The 25917-nt window shown below is 42.6% G+C and overlaps 1 protein-coding gene across 4 annotated transcripts in view; it reads left to right on the top strand.

Moving 5' to 3' along the window:
• Rere (arginine-glutamic acid dipeptide repeats) overlaps positions 1 to 25917 on the top strand; it is a 214443-nt gene that overhangs the window by 13463 nt on the left and 175063 nt on the right. For all 4 annotated transcript variants that reach the window (XM_028757843.1, XM_028757840.1, XM_028757842.1 and 1 more), the window contains exons 2-3: positions 14353 to 14423; positions 22474 to 22599. In XM_028757843.1, coding sequence (XP_028613676.1) covers positions 14353 to 14423; positions 22474 to 22599 — 197 coding nt within the window. The remainder of the gene's footprint in view (positions 1 to 14352; positions 14424 to 22473; positions 22600 to 25917) is intronic.

The raw sequence follows: 25917 nt of genomic DNA, 5'->3' as shown, positions 1-25917 counted from the left end.
ATTTTGTAATTTTACATAGTCAAGAACAGTTTACCCAGAAAGTGGTAGTTATAATAACCACCATTCTATAGTATAAAAACACACTCAACAGTTATACCTGAGAATCATTCTGTCAGCTCAAGCCTTGGAAATTATGCTTTAACCCTGCGTGGATGTTTGTGCCTCTCCTTTCAACTACACAGTGGAGATCTGGTTTCTGATCTGTTCTCTATACTGGCTGGAAAACTGTCTTTCATGCCTGCAAACTAGAATGATTTTGAAGCTGGCAGTAGCTATCAAAAAAAAAAAAAGATATTTGATGACATGAAGTATGTAATCTGTTTAAAAAGTGCGCTTAGCATTCAGGATAGGACCGGAATAAGGCTGGTTATTTGAAGCCCCCAGCAGTTGTGTTGTGAGTTTCTATTTTTTCTGAGCTGTTGGGTTCTGAGTGCTGAGCATCTGATATGTGAAGATGTGGGTTCCGGCTCCGGCTGCCTCACCATTGTGCTTTATCCAAAACTCTGCTGCCTACATAGTTCCGTTTTTATGTTCTTTCCCCAAGTTCACCAGGACTGACCTTCCTTAGCCCAACTAGTGCTTTGGTTAGGTAGCATATTTGTTTGCACTTGTTCATTTACTGTGCTTGTAATCTCTCACTTCTGATGGCTTCCCAGCCTGTTTCCTTTGCAGTGAACAAATGGTATGCTTTCAAGAAAGAAAATTGAAAAATTCAGATACGTGAAAGTTCAAGTTAAAGCCACTATTAACATTTGTTGTGTGGTCACTTCCCACAGTGCACGCATGTAGAGGAGTGGCTACAGCTTCTTAGTATGCTTTTGTTTTCTATAGAGTGTCTCATTCTGCAGCCTGTGCTGGCTTTGCTTCAGTAAGCTATCTTACACATCTTCTGTTGTGCATCATGCGCTGTTAGTGGGGGGAGTATAACCTGGCGTGTGGCCAGAGGGTCTCACAGATGGCAAGGGGCTGAAGTTGGTAGGAAAAATGTGCCTTTATTTTCATTCATGTCTTACCTTTCTGATGACACTCACCCAGTACTTTAATTCTGATGGCAGGCAGTAAGCCACGGGGACATTGGGACAAAAACCAGTGCTCTCATGTTGTGTCATAGGAACATGCTCAGACATCTTATATTCACTATCATGCTGAGATTATGGACGTTCTTAAAGAAGTCATAGCTAGTAAAATTTCTTAGTCAATTAAAAATATGTACATTGAGCCGGGCGGTGGTGGCGCACGCCTTTAATCCCAGCACTTGGGAGGCAGAGGCAGGCGGATTTCTGAGTTCGAGGCCAGCCTGGTCTACAGAGTGAGTTCCAGGACAGCCAGGGCTACACAGAGAAACCCTGTCTCGAAAAACCAAAAAAAAAAAAAAAAAAAATGTACATTATTGTACTGTACAATTTTTCTTGTATTGTGATAAGCAATTCAATATAGTGAGGTTTTTTGATTTTGTGTTTTTTTTTTTTTTTTAACATTTAGACTTTGTTTATCAGTTTTGAGTCAAGGTCTTATTCTGTAGTCCTGTTTGCCCTTAAGCTCATGGTAAACTTTCCTTACCAGCCTCTGAGCCACAGTATTTGGTTTCTATTTTATTAAAATTCTAATTTTAATATTTTAATTTTAGAAGAGAGGTATTCCTATAAGGCATAGGCTGACCTTCAGTTCCCAAGTAACTAGAATATAGTCAGCTTGAATTTGTTTCCATTTGTCCACTTACTTTTTAATGAAAGGGAAGTCACTGTGTAACCCATGCTGGCCTGGAATTGGATATTTAGACTGGCTAGCTTAAGATGTATGATCCTCCTACACCAGCTTTCTGAGTGCTGGTATTACAAATGTGTGCCCTCATCTTCCTGACCTAGCTTTCACTTTTCAGTGCTATGGAGTTCCAGGAAATTTGCACCAGTCCGTATGCTTTCTGGGAAGGTGCATCCATGAATCCCCTTTGGAAACAAATTCATTCAGGAACCTAGATGACAGAGGGAGGATAATGGCTTGAATCAGCCCCTGTGCTAGCCAGTGTTGGGGGGAGGGGAAATGCCACCCCTTATTGCTGTTTGTGAACCCTAGGGGTGGACTCTTTAGGAACTAGACTTAGCTGTGCTCTTTTCAGGGAAGGAGTTGTCAGCTTTGTTCTGTCTGGTCCCATCTGGTTTCATCTGCCTCTGGAGGCTGCTCTTAAATCCCGGCAGAAGGTAATGATTGGTTTGTGCTACCTCTTTACTCCTGGGGTCCCTGTTTTGTTTCTGTTTGTTTTTTTGAGACAGGATTTTTTTGGGCTGCTCTGGGCTGTTCTAGATCTTGTTCTGTATGTAGTCCAGGCTGGCCTGGAACTCACAGAGACCTGACTGCCTCCCCCTCTGGGGCACTGGGATTAAAGGTGTGTGCAATTACTGCCCTACTGGCTTCTTATCTTCAGTTTCAGTGTTTATTTTTAATTAGTTTCTTTTTTTATATATATGATATTGGCTTATTATGTTAATATTTTACTATGTTTTTGATTCAAAGTAATCTTTAAATTTATGAATAGCACATGAATTCAGGGAAATAATGGGTAAAATGGCTTAGTATTATTCTTTCACATTTCCTTCCACTGGAAATGGCTATAATCTTGATACAATACAGTGCATTTGATCATATCCACTCCTATCCCTGACAACTCCTTCTCAGGTCCTCACGCAAACATCTTCTGTTTTGCATGTCCACTGGAGCATCAGCAGCCTGCCGGTGGCCCATCCCTGAAGGAAAAACTGGCTCCCATCTCCAGGAGCGGTGGCATGCCTTAGCTCCTCAGTGTGCATAACGCAGGATCTTGTAGGCCCTTCACACAGTATGCCACCTGGCTGACTGACTTGGTTTTGTGCAGGTCTGTTCAGGCATCCACAGCTGCTATGAGTTCACATCATCCCTGCCATGTCCAGAAGATACCACTTTCCAACAGTCTTCCTCTTGTACTTGATGTGACATCATAAAAGGTCTAACACTGGGTGTGTTAATCCATTTTCCATCAAAAGAGGAAGTTTGGGGACAATTTTAATCCAGCAGGAAGCCACAGAGCCAGACTTCCTGGGCAGAAAGCACTTTCTTTCTAAGCCTTTTCTGGCTGTGCTTCCTCAGCTTCTTGCTGTCCTCAGAAGTCGGCAGAAGTGTGGAAGAGAAAATGGACCTGGGAAGATTCTATATAGTACATCAGTCAGACTTCCCCTAAACCGTCTGTGAGGCTCCAGTACAACTCACACAGAAAAGCAATACAACTCACACAGAAAAGCAAGGCCCTGGGGGAGACGGAATCTGGCCTGAATCTCCGGGGAGAGCTACTGTGACAAGCCATTGGAGAAAGCTGGTGGCAGGGTGCTGCCAGCTCACACACATGCTGCTCTTTGCTGAAACTATGGGACTGTCTTGAGCTCTTTAATTAATTTCTTATGAGGCAGGGTCTCTCTCTATAGGCCAGGCCTGGAACTCACTAGACAGCGTAGGTTGGCCTTGAACTCACGGTAATCCTGCCTCTGTAGTGTAGAGATGACTGGTGTGAGACACCACAAGGGTTCAGAGCTTCAGAAGCATGATCGTGAGAAAACTTGGCTGTTACCTGCTTTTAGCACTTTGTTTAAAATGGAGAAATCTTCAAGTCTTTTTTCTCTAAATTCTGATTTATTTTGTCTCAGCAGATGTTCATAACATGGATGGCTTTTCTGAGGTTCAGATTACTAAAAGAACATGCAGAAGCAAAGCTCTCATTAAGTGTTGGGACTGGCCCAGAGCAGCTGCAGCCCTCCCTTCACTGAAGTGTGTTGAATATAGTTTCTGGTTTAAACTTTAAAAAGAAAGAAAGAAACACAGGAACTGTCAGAGGCCAGAACAGTAAATGAAATCTCCTCTTTCCTTTGAGGATAGTTAGATATTTCATTACTTTGACCTTCAAATCTCTGCTAACTTGGATTATAAAAGTGGCAGGTGGATGGCAGATTAGCACGTACAGAACTGAGTTACTGCGTCTCACATCCCAAGGAGGCAGAGAATGGAAGGCGCTGTCTGTGTGGAACATTTTCTTCAGATAATTCAGACTACTTGTGATCCACAGTGGGCTGAAGATATGCACTGGGAACCTGAGCTCTCAGTATATTCTCAGTTATGTAAAAATGACTCGGTTTTAAATTACTCTTAAATATCTATATCTAGTGCTTGACTCAGAATGAAAAACAGAAACAATAAAACCAACCATATAACTGTAGCTGGAAACAGCATTGCTTTAAGGGGGGGGGTGGCTTGCATTAGAGTTGGGACAGGTTCCATTGCTCTGAAAACTTTATATAAATTACAGCAAATCAGAAAACTGGAAAGCCACTGTAAGACCAGAGTAGACTTTGGACAAGCTCAAATGGTTCTGGTGTCAGCTGCACTATCAACAGTGCTTTTATAATCAGTCCGTGTGTGTGACCTTACAGCTGTGTTCTCAGGAGACTGGTGCAGAAGGGGAAACCACTGGGGTTTTATCCCAACAGCCAGGAGGCAGAGACATTCAGGTCTCTTCGAGTTCAAAGCCAGCCTGGTCAACAGGACAGCTAGGGTTACACAGGAAAACCTTGTCTCAAAAGTGGGGGAGGAGTGGCAAAGTTCTTGCACCCCTCCCCCATTATCTGGAAGTCTGCTCCAGAAATTCACTTATTTAAATAAAGTGGCATGTTAATAATGGACTTTCAGCAGACTGTTACAGCTTAAAGGTGTGTGGAAGCATAGACTTTGTGTGCTTGGATCCTGAAATCTGGCTAGGTTTATGTAAGAAGGACAGATACCTCTGGTGGGAACAGTAACACCAGCATGGGGCTAGCAGGGCAGGGCTGATGGATGACCCAGCAGCGGGACTCTCAGCCAGCCAGGACCGACCCACCCTCCCTCCCTCTTCTTTTTTCTCTTCCTCTCTCTCTCTTGCCTGCCTGCCAGCCTGCCCTCCCTCCCTCCCTCCCTCCCTCCCTCCCTCCCTCCCTCCCCCCTCTCACCCCCCCTTTCTCTTGAAGGTTCTCAAACTGGCCAGTGGTGGCACACCTTTAATCCCAGCATTCAGGAGATGGAGGCAAGTGTATCTCTGTTTCCTACAAAAGGAGTTCCAGGACAGCCAAGGCTACACAGAGAAACCCTGCCTCAAAACACCATAAATGAATGAATGAGTAAATGAATATGAGAGAGAGACAGAGAAAGAGACAGAGATAGAGAGACAGAGAGAAACAGAGCAGAGAAATAAAAGGTTTCTCTGAACATAGCCTTGTGGGGACTTTTTCTGTAGACAAAGCTGGCCTCAATTTCACAGAGCTCTGCCTGCTTCTGTCCTGGGTACTAGGGTTAGAAGTATGTGCCATCACGCCTCGGCTCTTATGTGAACTACGCTGATTTTGTGATGCTGGTGGTTAGAGTCAGGGCAGCAGATCCTGGATGTTGATCTGACACATTTCTTTAAGAATCTCTTACACAACTGTGAGGCTGTGTAGGTGAAAGACTAATCATTTGAGAAAGGCCACTTGTGGGATGGTGGTGTCTGTAAACACACCTGAGGGAGTTTCTATTAAGTCTGAAAGGAGTTCAGTTGAGCATGCATTAATATGAGCGCAGTGTTTAGTTTATGTCTAAATCTATATGGCATACTTAGTCTGCTTTCAATAGATTTCATCTAATCTTGACATTATGACTAACTGGAATATATGAGAAATTATCCAACAGTAAGCAAAAGACAGGCAGAAAAAAATTAACTTTCAATTTGCTAGCGTAAAGCAGCTGTCATGATAGAGCATCTGCTTGTCCATTCTGACAACAAGACTTTTTTTTCCCTGTACTTGGCCTATAGTTAATATTGTGAAGGATAGGAGGAAAATATTTAAATGGGATGGAATATTATATTAATACTCATTGTATAAGGAACTACAATGTAGATGCTTAAAAAGTACAAAAGAGGGACTGGAGAGATGGCTTAGTAGGTGCTTTTCCAAAGTACCCAGATTCAATTCCTAGCATCCATGTGGCGGCTCTAGGGGAGCTCTAGGGGATTCAACAACCTTCATAGAAATAGATGCATAGGATTGTTTTGTTTTTTTTTTTTGAGCTATGGAAACTGCATGTTACAATTAACTGTCATTAATTCCACTGAATAGAAATACGTTCCATTTGCTGTACAATCAGGAGGCAGGCTTGAATGGTATAAATAGATGAAATCTAAATTATACTGACAGCCCATTAAACAGTAGCAGAAAACCCATAAGGAAAATGGATTCACTATAACACTAGCTTATAATAAAACCATTTGCCAAATGAGAATGATAGCCCAGCACTGTGAGTTTCCCCTGTGTATTTCCGGCAATCACTACGAAGTTGGTCTGAAGCACTTACTTTCTGCAAAGCTGAGGCTCCCCTAGCATAGCTGGAAGCTAGCAGCCTTGCATGAAATCTTTCCTACAGGGCGTGGCACTAGCACATCAGCCTGCACTTGTTGTCAGCCATGTAGGGAGAGGGGAACCCTCTCCCGGGCCTGCCTGTCGCTGCTCGGTTTCCCTGTGGACATAGTATGCTGCATTGCTTCCTAAATGCACATCATTTGACTTGCTTTCACCTTTTGTATTTTTTGGGTGATGCTGGAGATGAATCCTAGAATCGAGTATGTTCTACCTCTGAACTGTGTATCCAGCAACTCCTTCTGCCCCCTCCACACACTTTTTCCCCTTTAGACAGAACCACTGTGTATCCCAGACTAGGTTTTTGTTATTGTTGTTTTGTTTTTCGAGACAGGGTTTCTCCATATAGCCCTGGCTGTCCTGGAACTCACTCTGTAGACCAGGCTGGCCTCAAACTCAGAAGTCCACCTGCTTTTGCCTCCCAAGTGCCAGGATTAAAGGCATGTGCCACCACTGCCCAGCGTAGACTAGTTTTAAAATCGTGATCCTGCTGTCTCAGTTTTCCACGTTAGTGGATTATAGGCATGGTGTGTCATTGGCCCATGGTCCACTTTCATTCCTTGAGTTAAAGATCCATCACCATTTTGTTTAGTAATCAGAACAGTTCAGCTTAATAGTCATTTTTTATATCATTTTAACTTTTCTATTTGTGTGTGGTGGGGGGGGACACTAATGTCAGAGGTCAGCCTTTAGGACCTGGTCCTTCTTCCATTCTGAGTGGCCTTTGAACTCAATTCCCAGGCTTTACCTGCTGAGCTGTCATCTATCTCACTGGCCCTTTGGGACAGAATTTTCTCCTTCAGTGTTTTATTTAATTGTGAACCACTGAACTGGGATAGGACAGTTACCTGAATGTTTTGTCTTAAGAAGTCAGGTACAGTATGCTGCAAGGTGGGGTCCCTGGGCAGCGGGGCTTTCTCTAGGTATGTGGCCTGGCACAACTGTGGCCCCTTCAGTGGTGCTGCGAATGGAGCTCAGAGCCTCATGGATTCATGCGTACCAGGCAGGTGCTTTACCACCAAGTCCTCAGCTCCATCACTAACATTAAAAATAAATTTCTTTCTTAGAGTAAATGGTTTTTTTCTTTTTTAAGTGTATAAATGTTACAAAATATAAGTTATAAGTGCTGAGAAGTTGACTGAACTGGAGCTTGGACCTGGACTTGGCTAGAATAACTTTAATAGTAAGGGTTCAGTACAGGTTATAAGGAACGTTCTCATAATCATTTGTGGACATGAGAGCTTAAATTGCTCTTTGTTTGGGTCATGCAGGTGTTAAGCCATGGTTAATATTTTGAATGCCGTCATGGTATGCTCTCTGCTGCTGACAAGATAATACTGCTTTTTCTTGTTTTACTCAGTTTTCAAACCCAGTTAGTATATGATTGTGGGAAGGAGAGCACTGCAGCAGCTATTCCAAAACACTAGCAGCGCTTCCTGACACTGGGCGGTGACAGTCTGGGGCTGGCCTTTAAGCCTGGGAGTAGGGGAAGGAGTCTGTTTAGGCACCTATAAAGGCCACAGGGCAGCCTTGGCTGTCTCCCCTCAGGAACTGTCTGATTGTTTCTGAGTTAGGCTCTTTCACTTGTGTTCAACTAAGCTAGGATGGATGGGCTCCACCTTCTAGGTGCTGGGTTTCAAGAGCACCTCAATGTGGCCGGATTTTGACAAGAGAATTGAACTCTGGTCCTTGTGCTTGCAAAGCAAGCATTTTCCCAACTGTGCTGTCTCCCTAGCCCAGTCTAGAGATTTTGATGTACTGGAAGACTTCCTGATAGCTAGAAAAGAGACACGTCTAAATTTGAGAACACTTTAGTGTACTATAATTTTCCTTCCCATTCTTCTTCACTGTGCTTTCTGTGTTGACAAGAGCCCATGTGAGCTTTGCAGTATTAGAGCCGATAGGCATTTCAATCTATGGATTCAGTTACCAAGAAGTTCGTAGACGATGGAGGCGCTGATAGGTTCCACCTGGGTGGTTTTCCCTTCTGCTGACTTATCAAGATGAGGCCTTCAAATTTGGTGATGGTTGAGAATCAAATCAAAAGCTAAGGAAATGATCAGGAATGTGTTGTCTTTCTCTCTGAAGCTGTCCACTGTTCCCACACATTGCTACTCTCTTCTGTTTAGCATACAGCTGAAAACCAGCCTCTCTCCTCCAGTGACAGAATGTTTCACTTTCTTTTTAGTGTTTGGTTAGGGCCTCAGGTAACAGATTTCACTTCTTCCTTCTCTTGCTCCTCAGAGAAGCTCTGAGTGTCTGCTCTGCAGAAGTGGATCACATGGTGGAAGCGAGCAGTGCAGCTGGCGTTGCCTGTGTTGAGGATGTGACGGTAGAGATTGTTTGCCGGAGGCCCACAGTGTACCAGAGCCTCTGGTCTGGAATCCAGGAATCCAGACACCAGGATTTTAGTGTTGTTCCTAGCAAGCCTAGCTCCAGGTTCAGGGAGTGATGCTGCCTCGAGGGGGTATCATAGAGCACGATGAGCATGATAGAATTGCGCGCGCGCACACACACACACACATACACACACCTTTTTTTCTGTGTTGGAATTGGCAAACATTTATATTAACTAGAGAGATACTTGTGGACTTAATTTTGTGATATTTTACCAGCTCTCCTTGCTGAATGGTTCTGAGTGTCAGGGATAGAGGGATAGCATGGAAGAGAAATGAAGGAGAACAGAGAAGCCGGAGGGTCAGCTTCCTATGTCCACTGTTGGGATACCCAGCTGTGTCTCTGAAAATCTCTTTGTGAGAAAGGCTTTGTTCACAAGGAAGGGGTTCTATTTGAAATTCTATTAGAGTGACACTGCCATTCTTTACAAGGGGACGAGAGTATTTCAGAGATTAATAGGTGGGAACACATTGATGGAGAGAAGATGCCGCATGGGGCAGAGCAGCGGCTGAACATTGCCTGTGTGTTGTAACACAGCTTTAACGCTAGGTCTCACAGACCGATTACTAAATTAGGAGGTGAAGTAAGTGTCCACTCTGTTTAGTGAGGAGACTGTCAGGACAGACGCTGATAGGTGCTTTGTGTACATGATGACAGACTGCCTGATGTGGCAGGCAGGCTATGATTTTTACCCTTGAGGAACTTGCTTCCCTGCTCGATTTACATAAACCTGCTGATTTGCTGACGGTTGGAAAAGCGGAGGCTTTTCTTTGCCTTGAGAATTTGCTTTCACGTTTGGCTGACTTCCCTCCTCGGCTCAGTGAGGGCTCTGTTTGCAGATGGCAGCATTGATTTTTGGACACAAAGCTATGTTGAGGTTATGAGAAACAACCAGAAATATCCTGCTCAGTATCCTCTCCCAGGTCATGGGTTTTGATGCTCCTAGTCACAAGCATTTCAAGTGTCACCATGTGATCTGGTCCTGCGCAGAGGCTCAGTAGTACAAACCCCAGTCTCATTTTCAGATATCCCTGCTAAAGAAAACGTTAGTTATCATTTGTTTTTTCAGAATAATTGATAGTGGTGGCAATAGCCTCATTTAGTTTTTCTGGCCCATTTCAGGCATGCTGATTTTAAGATTAAAACAATATATATTTGCCCCACAGCAACTGTTGGCTCATTCTGGTGAATGCCTGCTTTCCTGTGAGTGATTTTGAAAATGTGCATTGTGTGTTTAATGGACTGCATTGTCTGCTCAGCCATCAGAGTTGCTGCTTTTAACAACAAAGAAGAAGGGCTCTTAACATTTAAAAACAAAAGGTGTCTGTAGTGCCTCTGTTGGCTGTAGGCTTTGTCACTCTGAGGATCATCAGTCTAGCTGACTAAATCACTCTTAGGACCAACCAGCTCGTAGGTGAGCCATGCGTTCGGAAGTTGCATGACAGTCTTGCCAAATCACTTTGACTTTAGAAGGTTACAGGCACACACAGTCCATCTGTGGATATTTTGACATTGTTCTTAACTTAGCCTTTTCAAATGAACTACTTTGGGGCTAGAACTGTTAAGTTGGTGCTTGTCTCGCATGTTCAAGGCCCTAGATTAGTCCCAGCACTACAAAACAAACAGCAGGATCTACAAATAAAAACAAAGGATCCGATGCTAGCTATAAATATTTATAGAGATTGTTTTATTAAATAAGCTGCTCGATTAATGAGACCAGAGAGAAAATACTTGTGATGACTGACCTCAGTTTACTCTTTTTGGGGGATGGGTAGAATAGGATAGCACAAAGGTCAATAAAAGAAAAATTACTTCCTTTGAGACTTGAATTACAGATTATTTCCTAGAGTGCATTTTCTTTTTTCTTTTTTTTAGTGCATTTCTTAAGTTGGTTCATTCTGTTTTGTAGGAAGAAAAAATTTAACTCTTCAATAATATTTCATACTTTATTTTTAAAAAACGCATTAGTGGGGCTGGAGAGATGGCTCAGTGGTTAAGAGTCTGGCTGCTCTTCAGAGGACCCGGCTTCAACTCCCATCACCCACATGGCAGCTCACAACTAACTGTAACTTTAGTTCCAGGGGAACCCAACACATGCAGGTAAAACATCAATGCATGTAAAATAAAAATTGAAAAGTCACTTAAAAAAACTAAAAATACATTAGCTAAATCTGGTTAAAGCAGAACATTACCCACCCAGAATGATAAATTTGACTAAGCTTGGAAAAAAATTTAACTTATGTGACTCATGATCTTATGTGACCCATGATTTATTATTCTTTATGTCCACAGAATCTGTTTTGTTTCCTGCTCTGATAGTGAACTTATCTGCCTTACATACATGTCTTAGAATACTGAGAGTCTGATGCAATATAGATTCTGCAGATACCAGCCTTGGATATCATAACCATCATGTAAATTCACAGCTTTGAATCAGTTTGGTTTGCCATGGTAATTATTTAAATTTTTAAAAAAGATACCTTGTATGCAGGCAAAGGGCACTAGTAAGTAATTGTGGTAATTCTACAGGTCAGGTTCCAGGCTGTTCCCTCATGTGGTAGCCTTTCCCTTGGGCAGCATTTTTTAATCTGTGTGTGTCAAGGTCCAGTAGGATAAGGAACACAGGTGGCAGCAGCTCCCCTTTCTCCTCTCTTAGCTGTCATACCTTGGTGTGTTTAGAGATAAACATTTCCTGAGTCTAGTTGAAGCAGAACATAAGTTTTCTCTCCTTTCTCTGGAAAGCTCTTTAGGGGTGAGGGGACTGCAACGGGTAGAGTTTTTGAAACAGAACCTCAGATAGTTTTGACTACTCTTGGACTCACTGTTTGGTCAAGGCTGACTTTGAACACCTGGTCGCCCTGCCTCTGTCTCTCAAGTGCTGGAATTCTGTGTGAGCACATGTACCACCCTTGACAAGGAAACCTGTTAGTATACAAGTCCGTAGTGCCTTACATTCCAGAGGAAGAGGGTCTATGGCCCTGTTAGTGATAAAAAGATAAAGCCCTTCTCTGTTACATAACTGGAACTCAGTGTCCCACATCTGTTACTTATTTCAGGCCTGTCTGATTGTGAGCACACCAGTAGCACACATTAGTCCTTGCTGGACACAGGGATTGCTGTTGTACTGTTTTCAGAGCTCTGGAGATGGTGATGGTGATGATGGTGGTGGTGGTGAGGAAGAGGAGGACAGTGCAGACCACATACATGACTGTCAGATAATGGGACATTCAGTATTGTGAATTGCTGAGGAGTGCTTACCACTCCTTTACAGAGAGAGGAGCCAGGAGAATGTATTACCTCTGCTGCCTCTCATAAATAGCTGTAAGCAATGTATGGTCAGAACTGGTAGAGTAAAGAAAGGAAGGATAGGGTTGTCACAGACCAGACAGACAAATTGGTATTTCTTTTGGAGGATGTATCCCAGGGGAGGAGGTGGATTCTGTGGGAATAGATCTTTGGACCTCACTTAGGACGTTAACATGTTTGTTTTTAAGGCAGTGAACAAGTAGCTTAATTTAAAAGAAAAGAAAGTATGGCTTTTTGTGGAAGGAGACAGGAAGGAGACGATGCATAGACTGTACTCTGTGCTTAGGTGAGTCAGTATGTAATTGCTACCTGGAGAGTTGAACTACTTACTGGTGCTGCATTCAACAGGGCTACAACATGGAAATTAAAAATTGTGGGCCTATTTCAAAATTGTATTAAATTTTGAGGGAAGTCTTACTGCTGAGCGGTAAGGTTACAACTCTGTGAGCCACATGGCTGTGCCCAGAGAGAGCTCCAGCTTTCAGTGTAGAGATTTCTGCTGCTGTTTTTTTGTAACAAACAAGGAGTATGAAGAACAGGGTTAGCCATAGTGGGGAGAGCGTCACTGGAGATGACTAATGCGTTAGATGGGTGCTGCCAAGTGTAGTAGCAGAGTTAGTTACCGTCTAGGACCTGCGACAAGATGCATAGCTCAGGGGTAACTTATCCCTGATCCACATTGGTGCACGTCGTCAGGGGCTCATGGTCTGTCTCATCTGAGAAGTTAGTCAGGAACTGATACCTTCATAGATTCGTATTTCTTCTCTTTCTGAAATGGCTTTTGTGGCTCCTTTTTTTTAATGTCTTGACTTTAGTGTATATGGAGGTGAAATAGAGGGCTTTGCCCAAGTTGTCAGAAAGCAGTTGTTCTTACAGATGCACATTCCGAAGGGCAGGGGAGAGGATGTGGTGATTGACTTTTGCACCTGTAGGCATTATCCCACTTCCCAGATTTGGGAAAGTTTTACTTCTTAGTAAGTAATTGTCTTACAGGTAATTGTAAAAAGCAGCCTTTCCGGCTGCTTTGAATGTCAGAAGTAATTGCTCAAGTACTGCCATGTCCAGTGTGACTGAGGAGAGTGTTCTGCTCTTCTTTCTGAAGGAAGTATTGGGTTTACTGCATTCCATATTTGATTGGCTGCCTTGGTTTTCTTTCCAGTCAAGAAATACTTGATAGTAAATTATCGATAGGTGACTAGAATAGTTTTCATCCTTTTTCATGCTGTGGGTAAAAAGGTTATTATAGTAACATGTTTAAGATGATGTTTTCAGGGCTGGAGAGATGGCTCAGCAGTTAAGAGCACTGACTGCTCTTCCAGAGGTCCTGAGTTCAATTACCAGCCACCACATGGTGGCTCACAACCATCTGTAATGGGATCTGATGCCCTCTTCTGGTGTGACTGAAGACAGTGACAATATATATAACATATATAAAAAATAAATAAAAATCTTAAAAAAAGATGGTGTTTTCAAATATCTATTTTCTCAAAAAGTACTTATTGAAAATGAGATAGCATGTGGCAAGGCTGTTTCTCTCTCGAAAGAATGTTTACCTAAAAGATTTTTGATTTGCTTACAGTGTATGCCTGCCTGCCTTCCTTCTGTCCCTCCCTCCTCCTCCCAGAGCTATGAATACAGGCTAGGACTACCTGCCTGTCTTGATGTGTAATCTTATTTTGTTATTTTGGTTTTTTTTTGTTTGTTTGTTTGTTTTGTTTTGTTTTGTTTTGTTTTGAGACAGAGCTTTTTCAATGTAGTCCTGGCTGTGCTAGAACTCAATCTGTAGACCAGGCTGGCCTCAAACTCAGAGGTCCACCTGCCTCTGCCTCCTGAATGTGTTGGGATTAAAGGCGTGTGCCACCACTATTCAGCTTCATGTGTAATCTTTAGTTAAGTAATTATGTCAGCTAGCTTTCTCCATCCGGATATGGGTAATTTTGTAGAGCTTCCTTTCCCTGAACAGAATCATTGAGACATTCATTAGGTTTTTTTTTTAAATGATCAGAAGTATGTTCAGAAAGAACCATTACTTTAATGCTATCTATAATTTATTATTTATTTATTACCCAGAGAAAGGTTTTGTATTAAAAGGTACTTGCTTTGTCATGGGTATGTTTATATATTCATTTACCTAGCTACTTATTTATTTTTATAAAGCCTTGTCTTTTGCTATTTTTTTTTAAAAAACTTCCTTTTTCTTTTAAAGACTGCGTGTATATCGAGAGTCGTCGGCCAAACACACCGTATTTCATCTGCAGCATCCAAGACTTCAAACTGGTAAGCATTTTACCATTTTCTGCCCTCCCTCCCTCCTTCCCTTCCTCCTTCCTTCCCTCCCTCCCTCCCTTCCCCTCCCCCTTGCTTTCTCTCTCTCTCTCTCTTTCTCTCTCTCTTCATCCCTCCCTCCCTTCTTCCTCTCTCCTCTCTCTTCCTCTGTCCCTCCTGTTGTCTCTCCTCCTCTCTTTATTTAGCTCCACAGGCTGTCACTTTTGATTGTTTCTCCAGCACTCCTGGTGTGATAACCAGTGTGGGACAGTGCTGCCTGCCTCTGGGCTGTACACTGAAATAATGTAGCTTGTCTTGTCCACTGTGGTAATGCTTTTCTGCTGTGAAACAACAATGTTTCTGAAGTCTTTACTCTTCTAGTAGCTGTTGTGACAGTATCCGAGAGCCTCTCTAGTTTCTGAAGTGCTGTCTTTGCTGCCAACTGTTCTTAAGAGCCTGAAGCAAGTTTAGTGATGAATGAGTAAAAAAGGTAAACCAGATAGCAGCTTCTGTGGGTACTGGAGTTTTACCTTGATGGTAGGTATGGAATGTATATCTTGTACCGTTTTTCAGGGTCTCCCAGGAGCAGAATTTGGGAGAAGGGAGTTTAGCCTAGGATTAAGGCTGTCTGGATAGTGCTCCTGACAAAATCTTGGCCTTTTAGACACACTTTGGGTTCAGAATAAATCCCTGGGTATTTGTAAAACAAACACACTCAGGACATGTGAGGTGACACAGACATTTAATCCCAGTGCTAAGAGATAGAGGCAGATGGTTGGATCTAGGAGTTCCAGGACAGCCCCTGCTACACAGACAGACCCCCCACCTCCTTCTTTTTCCTTCTGGCTCAGTATTGTGTAAATATGTGTACCTAACACTCATGCGTATACCTCTTATTCAAACATTAATATTTTGATTTTTCAAAGATTTATTTATGAGCAACACAGTTAAATGTCACTATTAATGTCTTTCTCTCACACAACTAATGTGTACAATAGTGTTGAAGCAGTATCCTTGCGAACTGTCTGACACATTTTGATCTTAGAATGGGATCCTTTTATTTCAAGCCTATGAATCACAGCCTACAGTGCAGAGCAATCCTAATTCTGTAACTTTCTAGAGAATGTATTGCATTTGTATCTGTGCATGCCCTCCTTTCCCAAATACTTCATGACTTGAAAGTCTTTGTTCTTATACACATTTGTGATATTTCAGTTCAAAGAACTGACAGTGAAGCGAGTCAGCTGTGCATTTGCTTGTAAGATTTGTTCTTATTAGGCTGCTTGTAAGTCTGTTGTGCAAAGTGGCTTTGCAGCTTTGTCTTTTAAATCAAATGTTTTCAAGCCAATATGAATTTTTGCCATTTTTGGAAATGTTTGTTCTTTAATATATTTTTCTTTACAAAGATTTTTTTTTTACAGATACTGCCTGATACCTGAACTTTGGGAAGTTGCCTTGTTTCCAGAAGAGTTTTATTTTGGTAGTGGCTGCAGCTGCCACTCTTTCTGTGTATATTATCCGTGTATGTGACCTTGCTGAACCAAGTACAGTGCACTGTGGAGAATATATAGCTATGAAAGAAAATATAAAGAATTGTCTTTTAGAGTCACATTAGATTCTGAGCTCCTTTGTGTGCTGGTGCCGCGGGGGGCCCCCCCCCCCCGTGCGCACACGTGCACAGGCTCACCTTTATGTTTGAACAGCATCTCTTATAGAAATGTTGATTACAGTGTGATAGTGGCTGTTCTGGGCAGAGGTTCCTGCTGAGGACATGGTAATTGTTTAGGATATTAACAGCAGTAACAGCTGTAGCTTCTGTTGTCGGTTTTAAAACATTAACGCTAACTGCAGAAGCAAGTGGGACTTAGGGTGCAGCATGTTTTAGTTCCTTTTAAAGCACACAGTCTTTCTTGTCTTTCTCTTTGAGATTCCGTACTCATTGTCGTGTAAGAATATTAGAAATGATGAAATATTTGCTCCTGGGACAAATACAGTTTTCCTCCTTCCTCAGTTCTGTGTACGTCTTAGGAAAAGCTTATAAGAGGTGAGAACAACCGTGACCTCTTCCTCTGGCTTATCCAGACTATAAGGAAGATAGGCAAACTGTGGAAATAGGCTTTTTTTTTCTCTTTCTTAGAAGAATTTAAAATAGAAGAGATTGGAGTTGATTTTGTCCCATAGCAAGCAACATGGCAAAACAGAATAATGAAAAATAGCTTTAAAAAATCATTAGCTTTGAGGTATTGCATGCTGTGATGTTTTTCTCCTTTGGTTTGGGTGTATACTCAGAGATGTGCTCCCTCGGCATAACACTGCCTGTCCTGTGGTAGGGTTGGAGTATAACTAAGGTTCGTACTGAGATTGTAGGAGTCCTGTGTGATGCTCTTATGGGAGTACTGCTGAAGACAGGAAAGCCAATGAATTGAGACCTGAAGTTAGAGCCATGTACTAGTCAATTAGACCAGAATACTTGTGTGTTGACCTCTGAGAACCTCGGGCAGTGTTTTATGGCCTGGTTCACTGCGTGCAGGGAAGAGGGCTTGGCCTTTCTATGGAGACCTGGGTTGTTTTCTAGGGCTTGATTTGGTGTTTCTCCAGAGTCTGTGGTATAGAGCATGCCAGGCTATGTAAATAGTCTCTTCTTCATTCTCAGAAATGTCCAAATTTGTATAATGTTTGTGGTCATCTTGTGGACAGGGATGAGCTCTGTTCTGCTTTAGCAAATGTTGCATTGTCAGAACACACGAGGCTCTGCCGTCCACACTGCCAGGTAAATGGATAGCCCACACCTCACAGGGCTAGCCAGGGGCCATGGCAGTGCAGAGCAGTAAGTTCTTACCTGAGCCAAGTCTTTGAGGGTTAGTGTTCCTTCTCCCTCTCCCTCCTCTCCGTTGTGTTTGGTTTGACGACAAGCATAGGATTATTAAAGAGAAGTGAGAACGCCCAAGAATGGAGAGTGGAAGAGGCTCCAAGGGAGAAATACTCTGAAGGCAGCATTTTCAAGGGAAGTAAATTGTGTGTTCTGTTGGGAAATATTGATTCTTTTATGCTATATTCATATAATTAACTTATTTCTAAGCCAAGAAAACTATTGTTTAAATATGTGAATTAGAGTTGTTCGTGGAAGAAGTAGACAAAAATGAGGACTCAAGCAAAAGAGGCAACACAGACAGCATGTGCCGACTTAGAGGCAGGAGGAAGGGCGATCAGTTAAATAAAGATGCTTTGTGATGTAGTTTTCAGTACTGGTAGGTCTTTGTTGACTTGCCTGAAAATATTAATTTTTCTGAAAGAATTTGGAATTGGGGGAAACTGAGGCACTATGCTAGTCAACAGAGGGACAGAGCTGAAAGGGTGAATCAGGAATTGCATTTATGATACTAAAACTGGAGCCAGCATGGGCAAGCCAGTCTGCATGAGCAGATGAGACAGCAGAAGGCCCAGAGGATACTAGTAGCTGCTTCCTCCATGTCCTCCCAAGACTCGCTCCTCTACACTAGGTTCTAGATTTTTCTGCCCTTCAGGAAAGGATTGGTCTACTTAGGCTAGATTGAATAGACCAAAAGGACCTAGAATAACAACTTCAACTCTTCCTTCCGTTGCCTTTCCAGAGGGTTCCAAGGTCACTTTATGTGGTCTAGTTTGCTTTGATTTGTTTTGTTCTTGATTATTAAGGTGTATTTTATACCAGAATGCAGTCAGGAACATTCATGATCAGCCCTCCTACTATTAGCATTTGTGGGGAACTTGTTTTGTATTCTTTGTTGAGCCCAACCAAGGGCACTGAAGAAGTACAAAATATTGCTTCTTCCTTCAGCAACCTTACATTCTAATTGTAGAATTTGTGGTGTTATTAATCATCAGCTATTTTTGGAGAACACCAGATAGGAATGATAAAGAGGAAGGCATAATTTTTTTTTTATGAAAGGAGCACTTGTTTTTAGTAAAAATATTAATATTCTATAATCTCAAGTATTAAGTATAAGTGAATAATTTCTACCTAGAAATAATTGTGGATTCTGAGAAAGTTAACAGTGCATTGTTGAAGTGAGTTTTGACTCAGCATTCAGTGCCGAGGAGTTTCTGTTGCACTGACGACCAGTTGTGTGTTTATTTCTAGAGTAGTTAGTAGGTGCTCTGTTGATGCTGATGGGAATGCTGTGTGAGTTCTTGTTGCCATTATCCATACTTTAGAAAGAAGTATGGTACGGGTTTCCTAAGATTGGGTAATTGTAGGATTATTTATACCAAATGAAGTTTCTGGGAAGGATTTGTAATTATTGCAGAAAGTGCTTTAGGTAAATACCATTGGTTCATTATAACACTGGAAAACTCGTTTTTAAGATTAAACCTTGTCTAAATATGCCTTAACATCATGAACAGTATTCCAGTGACTTGTTCGTTGAGTGACCTGAACTGTGGCTGCATGAGCATTCTGTTGCATTCTCTGCACACCAGACAGAAGCCGTCCTCATGGCTCTCACTCCCTTAGATCATTTCACACCCCGCTGTGTGTCTCCTTGTTATGTCTGAGCGTCTGTCTGGAGGGCAGGCTTGAAATTTCTCTTTGAGCTCTAGTACCCAGAAACCACTCCAAAAATTTGTTATTGCCCATAGTTTTTTATTCCCGAGTTCCGTGACAGTACAGCAGAAGAGAGCTGCAGAGAACTTATCCTCAGCCAAGGTCCTCCATTATCAGACTTCTGTACTACATACAGCTGTTTGAGTCTTATTTGGCTGTTTGATTGTAGCATAGAATATACAATGCGCCGGGCGGTGGTGGCGCTCGCCTTTAATCCCAGCACTTGGGAGGCAGAGGCAAGTGAATTTTTGAGTTCGAGGCCAGCCTGGCCTACAGAGTGAGTTCCAGGACAGCCAGGGCTACACAGAGAAACCCTGTCTCGAAATCAAAAACAAAACAAACAGAAAAAAGAATATACAATGCATGGGTACCTGGGAAATGGTTACTTGTTTTAGTGGCAAGTCAGTATCAAATTAGAGCCTTCTTTTCAGTGATATGGGGTGAAACCAGAAATCTTCATCAACTTGAGCATGTGTAATTCAAAAATTGGGGTGTTAGTCTGGGGCTGAGGTGACTGTTGGTAGACTGAGTAGGTTGGTAGTTTGAATTTTGATTTCAAGTGTTCTGCTTCCCATCTCTGTTCCATTAGCTGCTGCCTTTGATGATCTTAGTTAGGATGGATATGTATCCCTTGCATGTGACCTTGCAAGTGGGTCGTACTTAGATGGAAAATCAAGCATGCAAATTGTCTAGGATAGGGTCTGCCCCTCAAATGTTGCTGTTTCTGACATTATTTGTCTCCTTACGTTGTGATTTGTTTTCCTTATTTGTTTTAAAAACGTTGTATGGTAATTGTACATAGGTAAAGAAAGGTAAGGAAAATGAGTTAGTGGTAAACTCTTCTTCTAGAGGCCATACCTGCTTTAAGGCACCTGTAAACCCTTCTTCTAGAGGCCATACCTGCTTTAAGGCACCTGTAAACCCTTCTTCTAGAGGCCATACCTGCTTTAAGGCACCTGAACTTGTTTTTAACTTTTTTTAAAAGGCCCTTAGATATTAGGCTTATGATTAAACACTACTACCAGGATGTATAGGGATTTAGTCTTACACATGCAGTTTGCAGTCAAGAGATGTGAGCCTAAATGCAGTTCTCTTGTGTGGAGTTGGGTGAACATAGTCAGAGGCTCCTGGCTGGGCTAGGTAGGGCTGTTGGCTTGGGTAGGGCTGTTGCCTGGCCACACAGCTCTTTACAGAAATCTTAGATTTTTTTCAGTCACCACATTCTTTTTGTAATATGTGGATGTCAATTTGGAAATGGATAGAGAAGTAGAAATCAAAGTGAGGCTTTGTGAGTAAGTCTCAGAGCTCACACTCATTCCCTCATCCCTCAGAGGTCTGGTCTCATTGTCCGCTGTGGGCAGGACACGCTGTTTGGAGCTCAAGTTTTAATGGTGCGCAATTACTTCAAAGCTGGATAATTCATTTTCTCCTAATTTAGTTGGATTTTAGGACTTTCAAGAAGCAATTGAAGTTTTGCTTAATTGTGTGTATTTCTTTAAAATATTTACCTCTAAATATAATTTATTGAACAAGTTATCTTCATGAAAATTTTCAGTGTGGAAAACTGCATACTCTAGTTTTTCTCAAGGGGCTTATAAATTCAAGGCAGTGCTATCTTGAGAAGTCTCTTACGTAAGAATATTGCTGAGGTCTTGTTCAAACATGACTCCTTATAACTGGAAATTTACAGTTGTATGTATATTTCGATCTTTGTATTAATATAAACTCAAATAGTGTCGGAAAAGATTACTGAAAAAATTAGGCTTAGATATCTGTGTTTTCTGATTCATATGAACAATAATTTGCCTTTATAAGACTGGTTTTTCTTACATGCTTAGAATATTGTAATTTCTTGAACTGTTTATATATTTAAAACAAATATTGCAGTGTTGAGAATTGCTCTGCTAGGTTTTTAAAAGTTGAAACTCAGAATTTGAATCGAGGATTTGATGCTTGAATTTGAATTCTGATTAATTGAATTTCTGACAGAAGATATTTAACTAGATATTCTGTTTTATTTTTTGTTTATTGTGAAAAATGCTGACTGCACTATACACTGGACTGTATTATACACAGTCGCATGTTCTACTTGGACTTCACTGTGCCCTTGAGCCATGGAGGTTATGACTCCTAACGCCATCTGTTGAGGTGGTAGGAAGGAGAGACTCCACAGAAAATGGGTTTAAAAAAAAAAACCTACATGTAGCAAGGCACTAATAATGATGTAATCACAAAGCTTGCTTGATTCAATCTTAAGTAACTGTATACAACAGGTTCTTATAAGTATTTGAATCTTGTGGAATTTCTTTAAAGATCATTTAGCACCATATGCAGTTGGAGAAGTTGGGCTTTTTATGCCTTGTGTGCTTGACTTTTGGAAGGATGCGGCCTGGCGCTCTGTCTGAGACTGGCCGTTTGTGCTTAAGGGACAGTCCTGGCTTTCAGAAGGTGCTCATTCTTCTGCTGGCTTGAGTGCTTTTAGGGTTTCTTTTTAAAAGACTTCTAGTGCATGCTAAATCACTTGTGGGGAGCGATATTGAGACAGGATTTCTCTGTTTAGCCTTGACTGTCCTGGAACTTGAATATGTAGATCAGGCTGGCCTCAAATCACAGAGATCCACCTGCATCTGTCTCCCAAATGTTGGGATTAAAAGCTGATTTTTTTTTTTTTTTTTTTTTTTGCTACTGGAAGAAATGGCTTTCTTGAAGCTGATATGGTTTCTCTGTTAATGATGCTCACCTTTGGACCATTTTGAGAAAATTAAAACTCATTTCAAGCCGGGCGGTGGTGGTGCACACCTTTAATCTCAGCACTTGGGAGGCAGAGGCAGGATTTCTGAGTTCGAGGCCAGCCTGGTCTACAGAGTGAGTTCCAGGACAGCCAGGGCTACACAGAGAAACCCTGTCGGGGGTGGGGGGGGGCTCATTTCAATACACTCCATTTTCTTGTTTTAAGCTGTTGTCTACATAGAATTAGACAAGGAACTTCAGGAGGTGGCAGGGCTTCTGACTTCTGGCCACCCTAACACCTTGAATGTGTTCTCCTTGTAAGTGCACACCTCATGCTTCCAGCATCTCTCCAAAAAAGCTCTTCTGAAAGCTCAGTGTGTCTGTCGGCTCACAGTTCTCTCCTATGTATCTGATACCTTGGAATGTTGCTTTTATGATGTGCCAAGCATGCCGCTGTTACTGTGCTTTGGCACTGTGTTACATCTTAACTTGGTTATTTTGAGGGGCACACACCATACTCTTAAGATGGACCCAGGTTAAAATACAGAGCCAGATGGGCCGTACCTGTGTTGGCACTGAGATGAAAAAGCAGCCTTGACTAATGTGGGAAGGGTAACTCCACTGCGGAACAAATTCTCAGTGGCTCTCTGCTCTTTACAGATCCTTGCAGACCTGCTTGTGTGCTGAGTGCCCCTAGTAACCAGGATGGAGGTGTTGGGCACCTTAACTTAAAACTGTTTTCTCTTTTAGGTCCACAACTCCCAGGCCTGTTGCAGATCTCCAGCTCCTGCTCTGTGTGACCCCCCAGCATGCTCTCTGCCGGTGGCATCACAGCCGCCACAGCACCTTTCTGAAGCCGGGAGAGGGCCTGTAGGGGTAAGGAGAATCCCGTTTTTAAAAGCTATCAGTATTTTATATCCCATAGGGTATAAAATAGGATATTACCTCCCTTCCCAGAGCCCCTTTAAAGATGTGCTGTATGCTATGTGTTTTTAAAGAGTAATAAGTACATGCACAGAGGAAGCACAATACGGGACTTGCCTTACCCCTCTAGGACAGTTCCAGGAGTTAGTGGGGTTTGGTGGAGGGTATTTTGGCACCAGCAGAGAGCATGCTGGGCTGCTGCAAGGAGCAGGAGCTGGCAATCAGCAGCGAGTATGGATGTTGGCAACTGAGATGGGGGAAAGGGGGTAAGTTTAAGTCCAAGCCTGGAATGTGTCTTTCCCAAGGCTCATTTGGGACTCCAGGCCGACAAATCTAAACTGTTTTGGCCGCTGCCCTCTTCAGGGAGCACTTTGTAGAAGGCTGTTCACAAACAGTGAGGCTTTTCTGTAGTACTAGTCAAGAAGCCCTTGAGTGGGCTGGCGCTGCGGATGGCGCTGCCTCTCCTGGCTGTACCCTGATAATCCCTCTGTGACCTGATGAGCAGAGTAGATGCATGGGATGCAGCAGGATGAAGTGGTGGTGCCGGGAGGGCTTTTCTAAGGGCCGGCCGCAGCTTCCCATGTGAGGACGTGTGCACACTTGGCTTCCTTTCTCTTCCTTTTTGGAGGACTTTAATAGTAACTTTTCTAGAAGACAGGTGTTTATTGTTTTGACTGGAGTATTCAAGACTATCATTAAAGAAGCCCAATTAGACTGAACTAGAAAATAATGCAGGAAGGTGGTCATCTCACATACACGGATAGTACCAGATGCTGTGAATATATGATTTAGGTGCAATACAGGGTTACTGTCCTGTCACTAAGAAAAGAGCTCTCTGTGCAGCTTACAACATGTGGGCATGTTTTGTGAGGAAGATTAGAATCCAGGAGCTGTACATCTTTGACATGCCAATAGGCTAGACATAGATGCAATGTACATGCATCCTAAACGCAGTGTGTAGCATGTGCTAGTTACTCCTGTAAGAAGATGCAGGTATTACAAGGAGCACATGTAAGTGGTGCTGGGCGAGAGACGAAGTGTGAGATAGGACTGAGGTCTCAGAAGATTAGAGGCAGCACTAGGTAAGATTTTGATGACATGGGCAGGAGAGAGCTTTTGAAGGCATAGAAATGAATTCAGCTGAGCTCTTAGAAGCCATTGTTTCAGAAGAGTCCCTTGGTAATGGTCTGTAGTGTATAAAAGGGAATGCTAGCTGGGGAAAGGGCGGTCGTCCTGGTGTGCATTGAGGAGCACGCCTAGAGAGGTCGCTGTTAGTAATTAAGATACGCTGGGTGTGGCTGTGCATGCCGGAAGTGTCGGTGTGGGGAGGCTGAACCGGTGACTTTGAGTGAGGCCATAGACTAAGACTTACTTACCACTCCTCCTTCCCCACCCCACACGTGTAACAGAACCGGGAGGAATGCTTGAAACACTCCTCCTTCCCCACCCCACAAGTGTAACAGAACCGGGAGGAATGCTTGAAACAACACTGCCAGCTTAGAGGGTTACTGAAGTCACTAGGGAATCAGACCCCCCAAAAAGGATTCACATGGAAGCCTTGGATTTCTTGAGATAATAAACACACACAGTGGAAGGTAGGACCCGGTATAGTGGGTACAATCCTCGGAGCCAGAAGACTTACATCTTAAGGGGGAAAAGCAATGGCATTCTGACTGCTTACTTGTGAAACTTCAGTCTTAGACATGGTGTTCTTTTTATATATCTGAGAAATAATGGTATATCTTTAGGCCGATTTATTTATTTGCTCCAATCAATGTGATGTTGGATTAGACACTTTTATTTACTGTGGTACTCACCAGGATTTGCTGAATGGATTTTAAATTTGCCCGTTTTACACTGATTTTTAGTAAACTTTCTATATTAGCCTTAGTGATGATCAGTATTGCTGTTTTTCTGCATCCACTGAGGACTGAAATAAATTCATGACTAGTGGAGTCCTTGGACGGCTTTATCAGCATAGATTGGAGAAGAGTCGATAACGTGATGATCCGTCTTCCCTGAGTCAGGTGCTGCTGCATAAGGCCAGTTGTACTAATTGTCATTTAATGGTGTTTCATGATGCCAAAGTCGTTCTTGCTGGATCCAGTTGGCAGAACCCCCATCTCCATGGGGAGGAGCCCCCATACATTCTGCAGGCACACAGATCTAATACAGTGTAATGAGAGGGCTGCTAAGAGAGAAAATGGATTACAGGGTTGCAGACGATGTCGTTAACGTTCCTTCTCGTGATGCACCAGACGGCTTTGCTAACAGACTACTTCTGTTATTTAGTTTTATGGGATAACATTCACTGTGTCATAATTTTGCTTTCTCTGCATATGCAGCAAGAAGCTGATGCACACAGCAGAGTGTGGGGTTATCAGTCCCCTGTTCAATGGCTCAGGCCAAAGCACAGCTCTTTTGTGTTAGGTTGTTGTCTTTCCACTAACCCAATGCTACTTTCCTTGACCTCGTAGAGATGTTCTGAAAGACACGCTACTGTATCTGTTGCCATGAGAAAACACTCTGAATAAAGCGTCATAAGGAGAGTGTCGTTCATTGTAGTTGGAAAGTCATGACGACAGGAGCTTGAGGCATCTGGTCTCCTAGCATCCATAGTCAGGAGCAGTGAGTAGTGAATACCATACCCAGCTAGCTTTCCCGTTTCTGCAATCCGGGACTGGAGCCCATGGATGCAGTTGCCTACATTCAGAGTTGCCTTCTCGTTTCAATTATCCTAATCTAGATAATCACTTACAGACATCTCAGATCCTTCAAATTGACAGTCAGCATCAACTGTTACAGGTGTTCATATGCTCCTGCACACCAGTCATTAGTATAGTGTTGTTGTTGTTGTTGTTATTATTGAGACAATTCTCGTTGGGCTGCCCAGGCAGTTTCTTGACTTTTGAGCTCAAGTCATCCTCCTTCCTCTGCTTCCCAGCTAGCTTTGACTAGAGGCACACACCAACAGACCAAGCTCACCAGGTTTTTTTTTTTAAAGGATATGTATTATTTTTTATTTATGTGTATGTACGTGACTGTATATATGTGCATGCACAGAGGGTGTCCGATGCTCGGAAGGTGGAGTTACAGATGATATGCCTACTGTGGGTGCTGGGGCCTGAACTTTTTTAAGAGCAAGCTCTTTTAACCCTTAGCCATCTCTCCGGTCCGAGAATCCGTTCTGCTTGCTGTTTGACCTTTGGTGGTTCTGTTAACGCCATGTGCTTTCTGTATCATAGGCTGCTGTTAGGTTCTCTGCCTCTA

The sequence above is a fragment of the Grammomys surdaster genome, unplaced genomic scaffold (assembly GCF_004785775.1).
Source record: "Grammomys surdaster isolate TR1022 unplaced genomic scaffold, NIH_TR_1.0 126185, whole genome shotgun sequence".
NCBI lineage: Eukaryota > Metazoa > Chordata > Mammalia > Rodentia > Muridae > Grammomys > Grammomys surdaster.
This window is presented reverse-complemented; position numbering and strand designations above follow the sequence as displayed.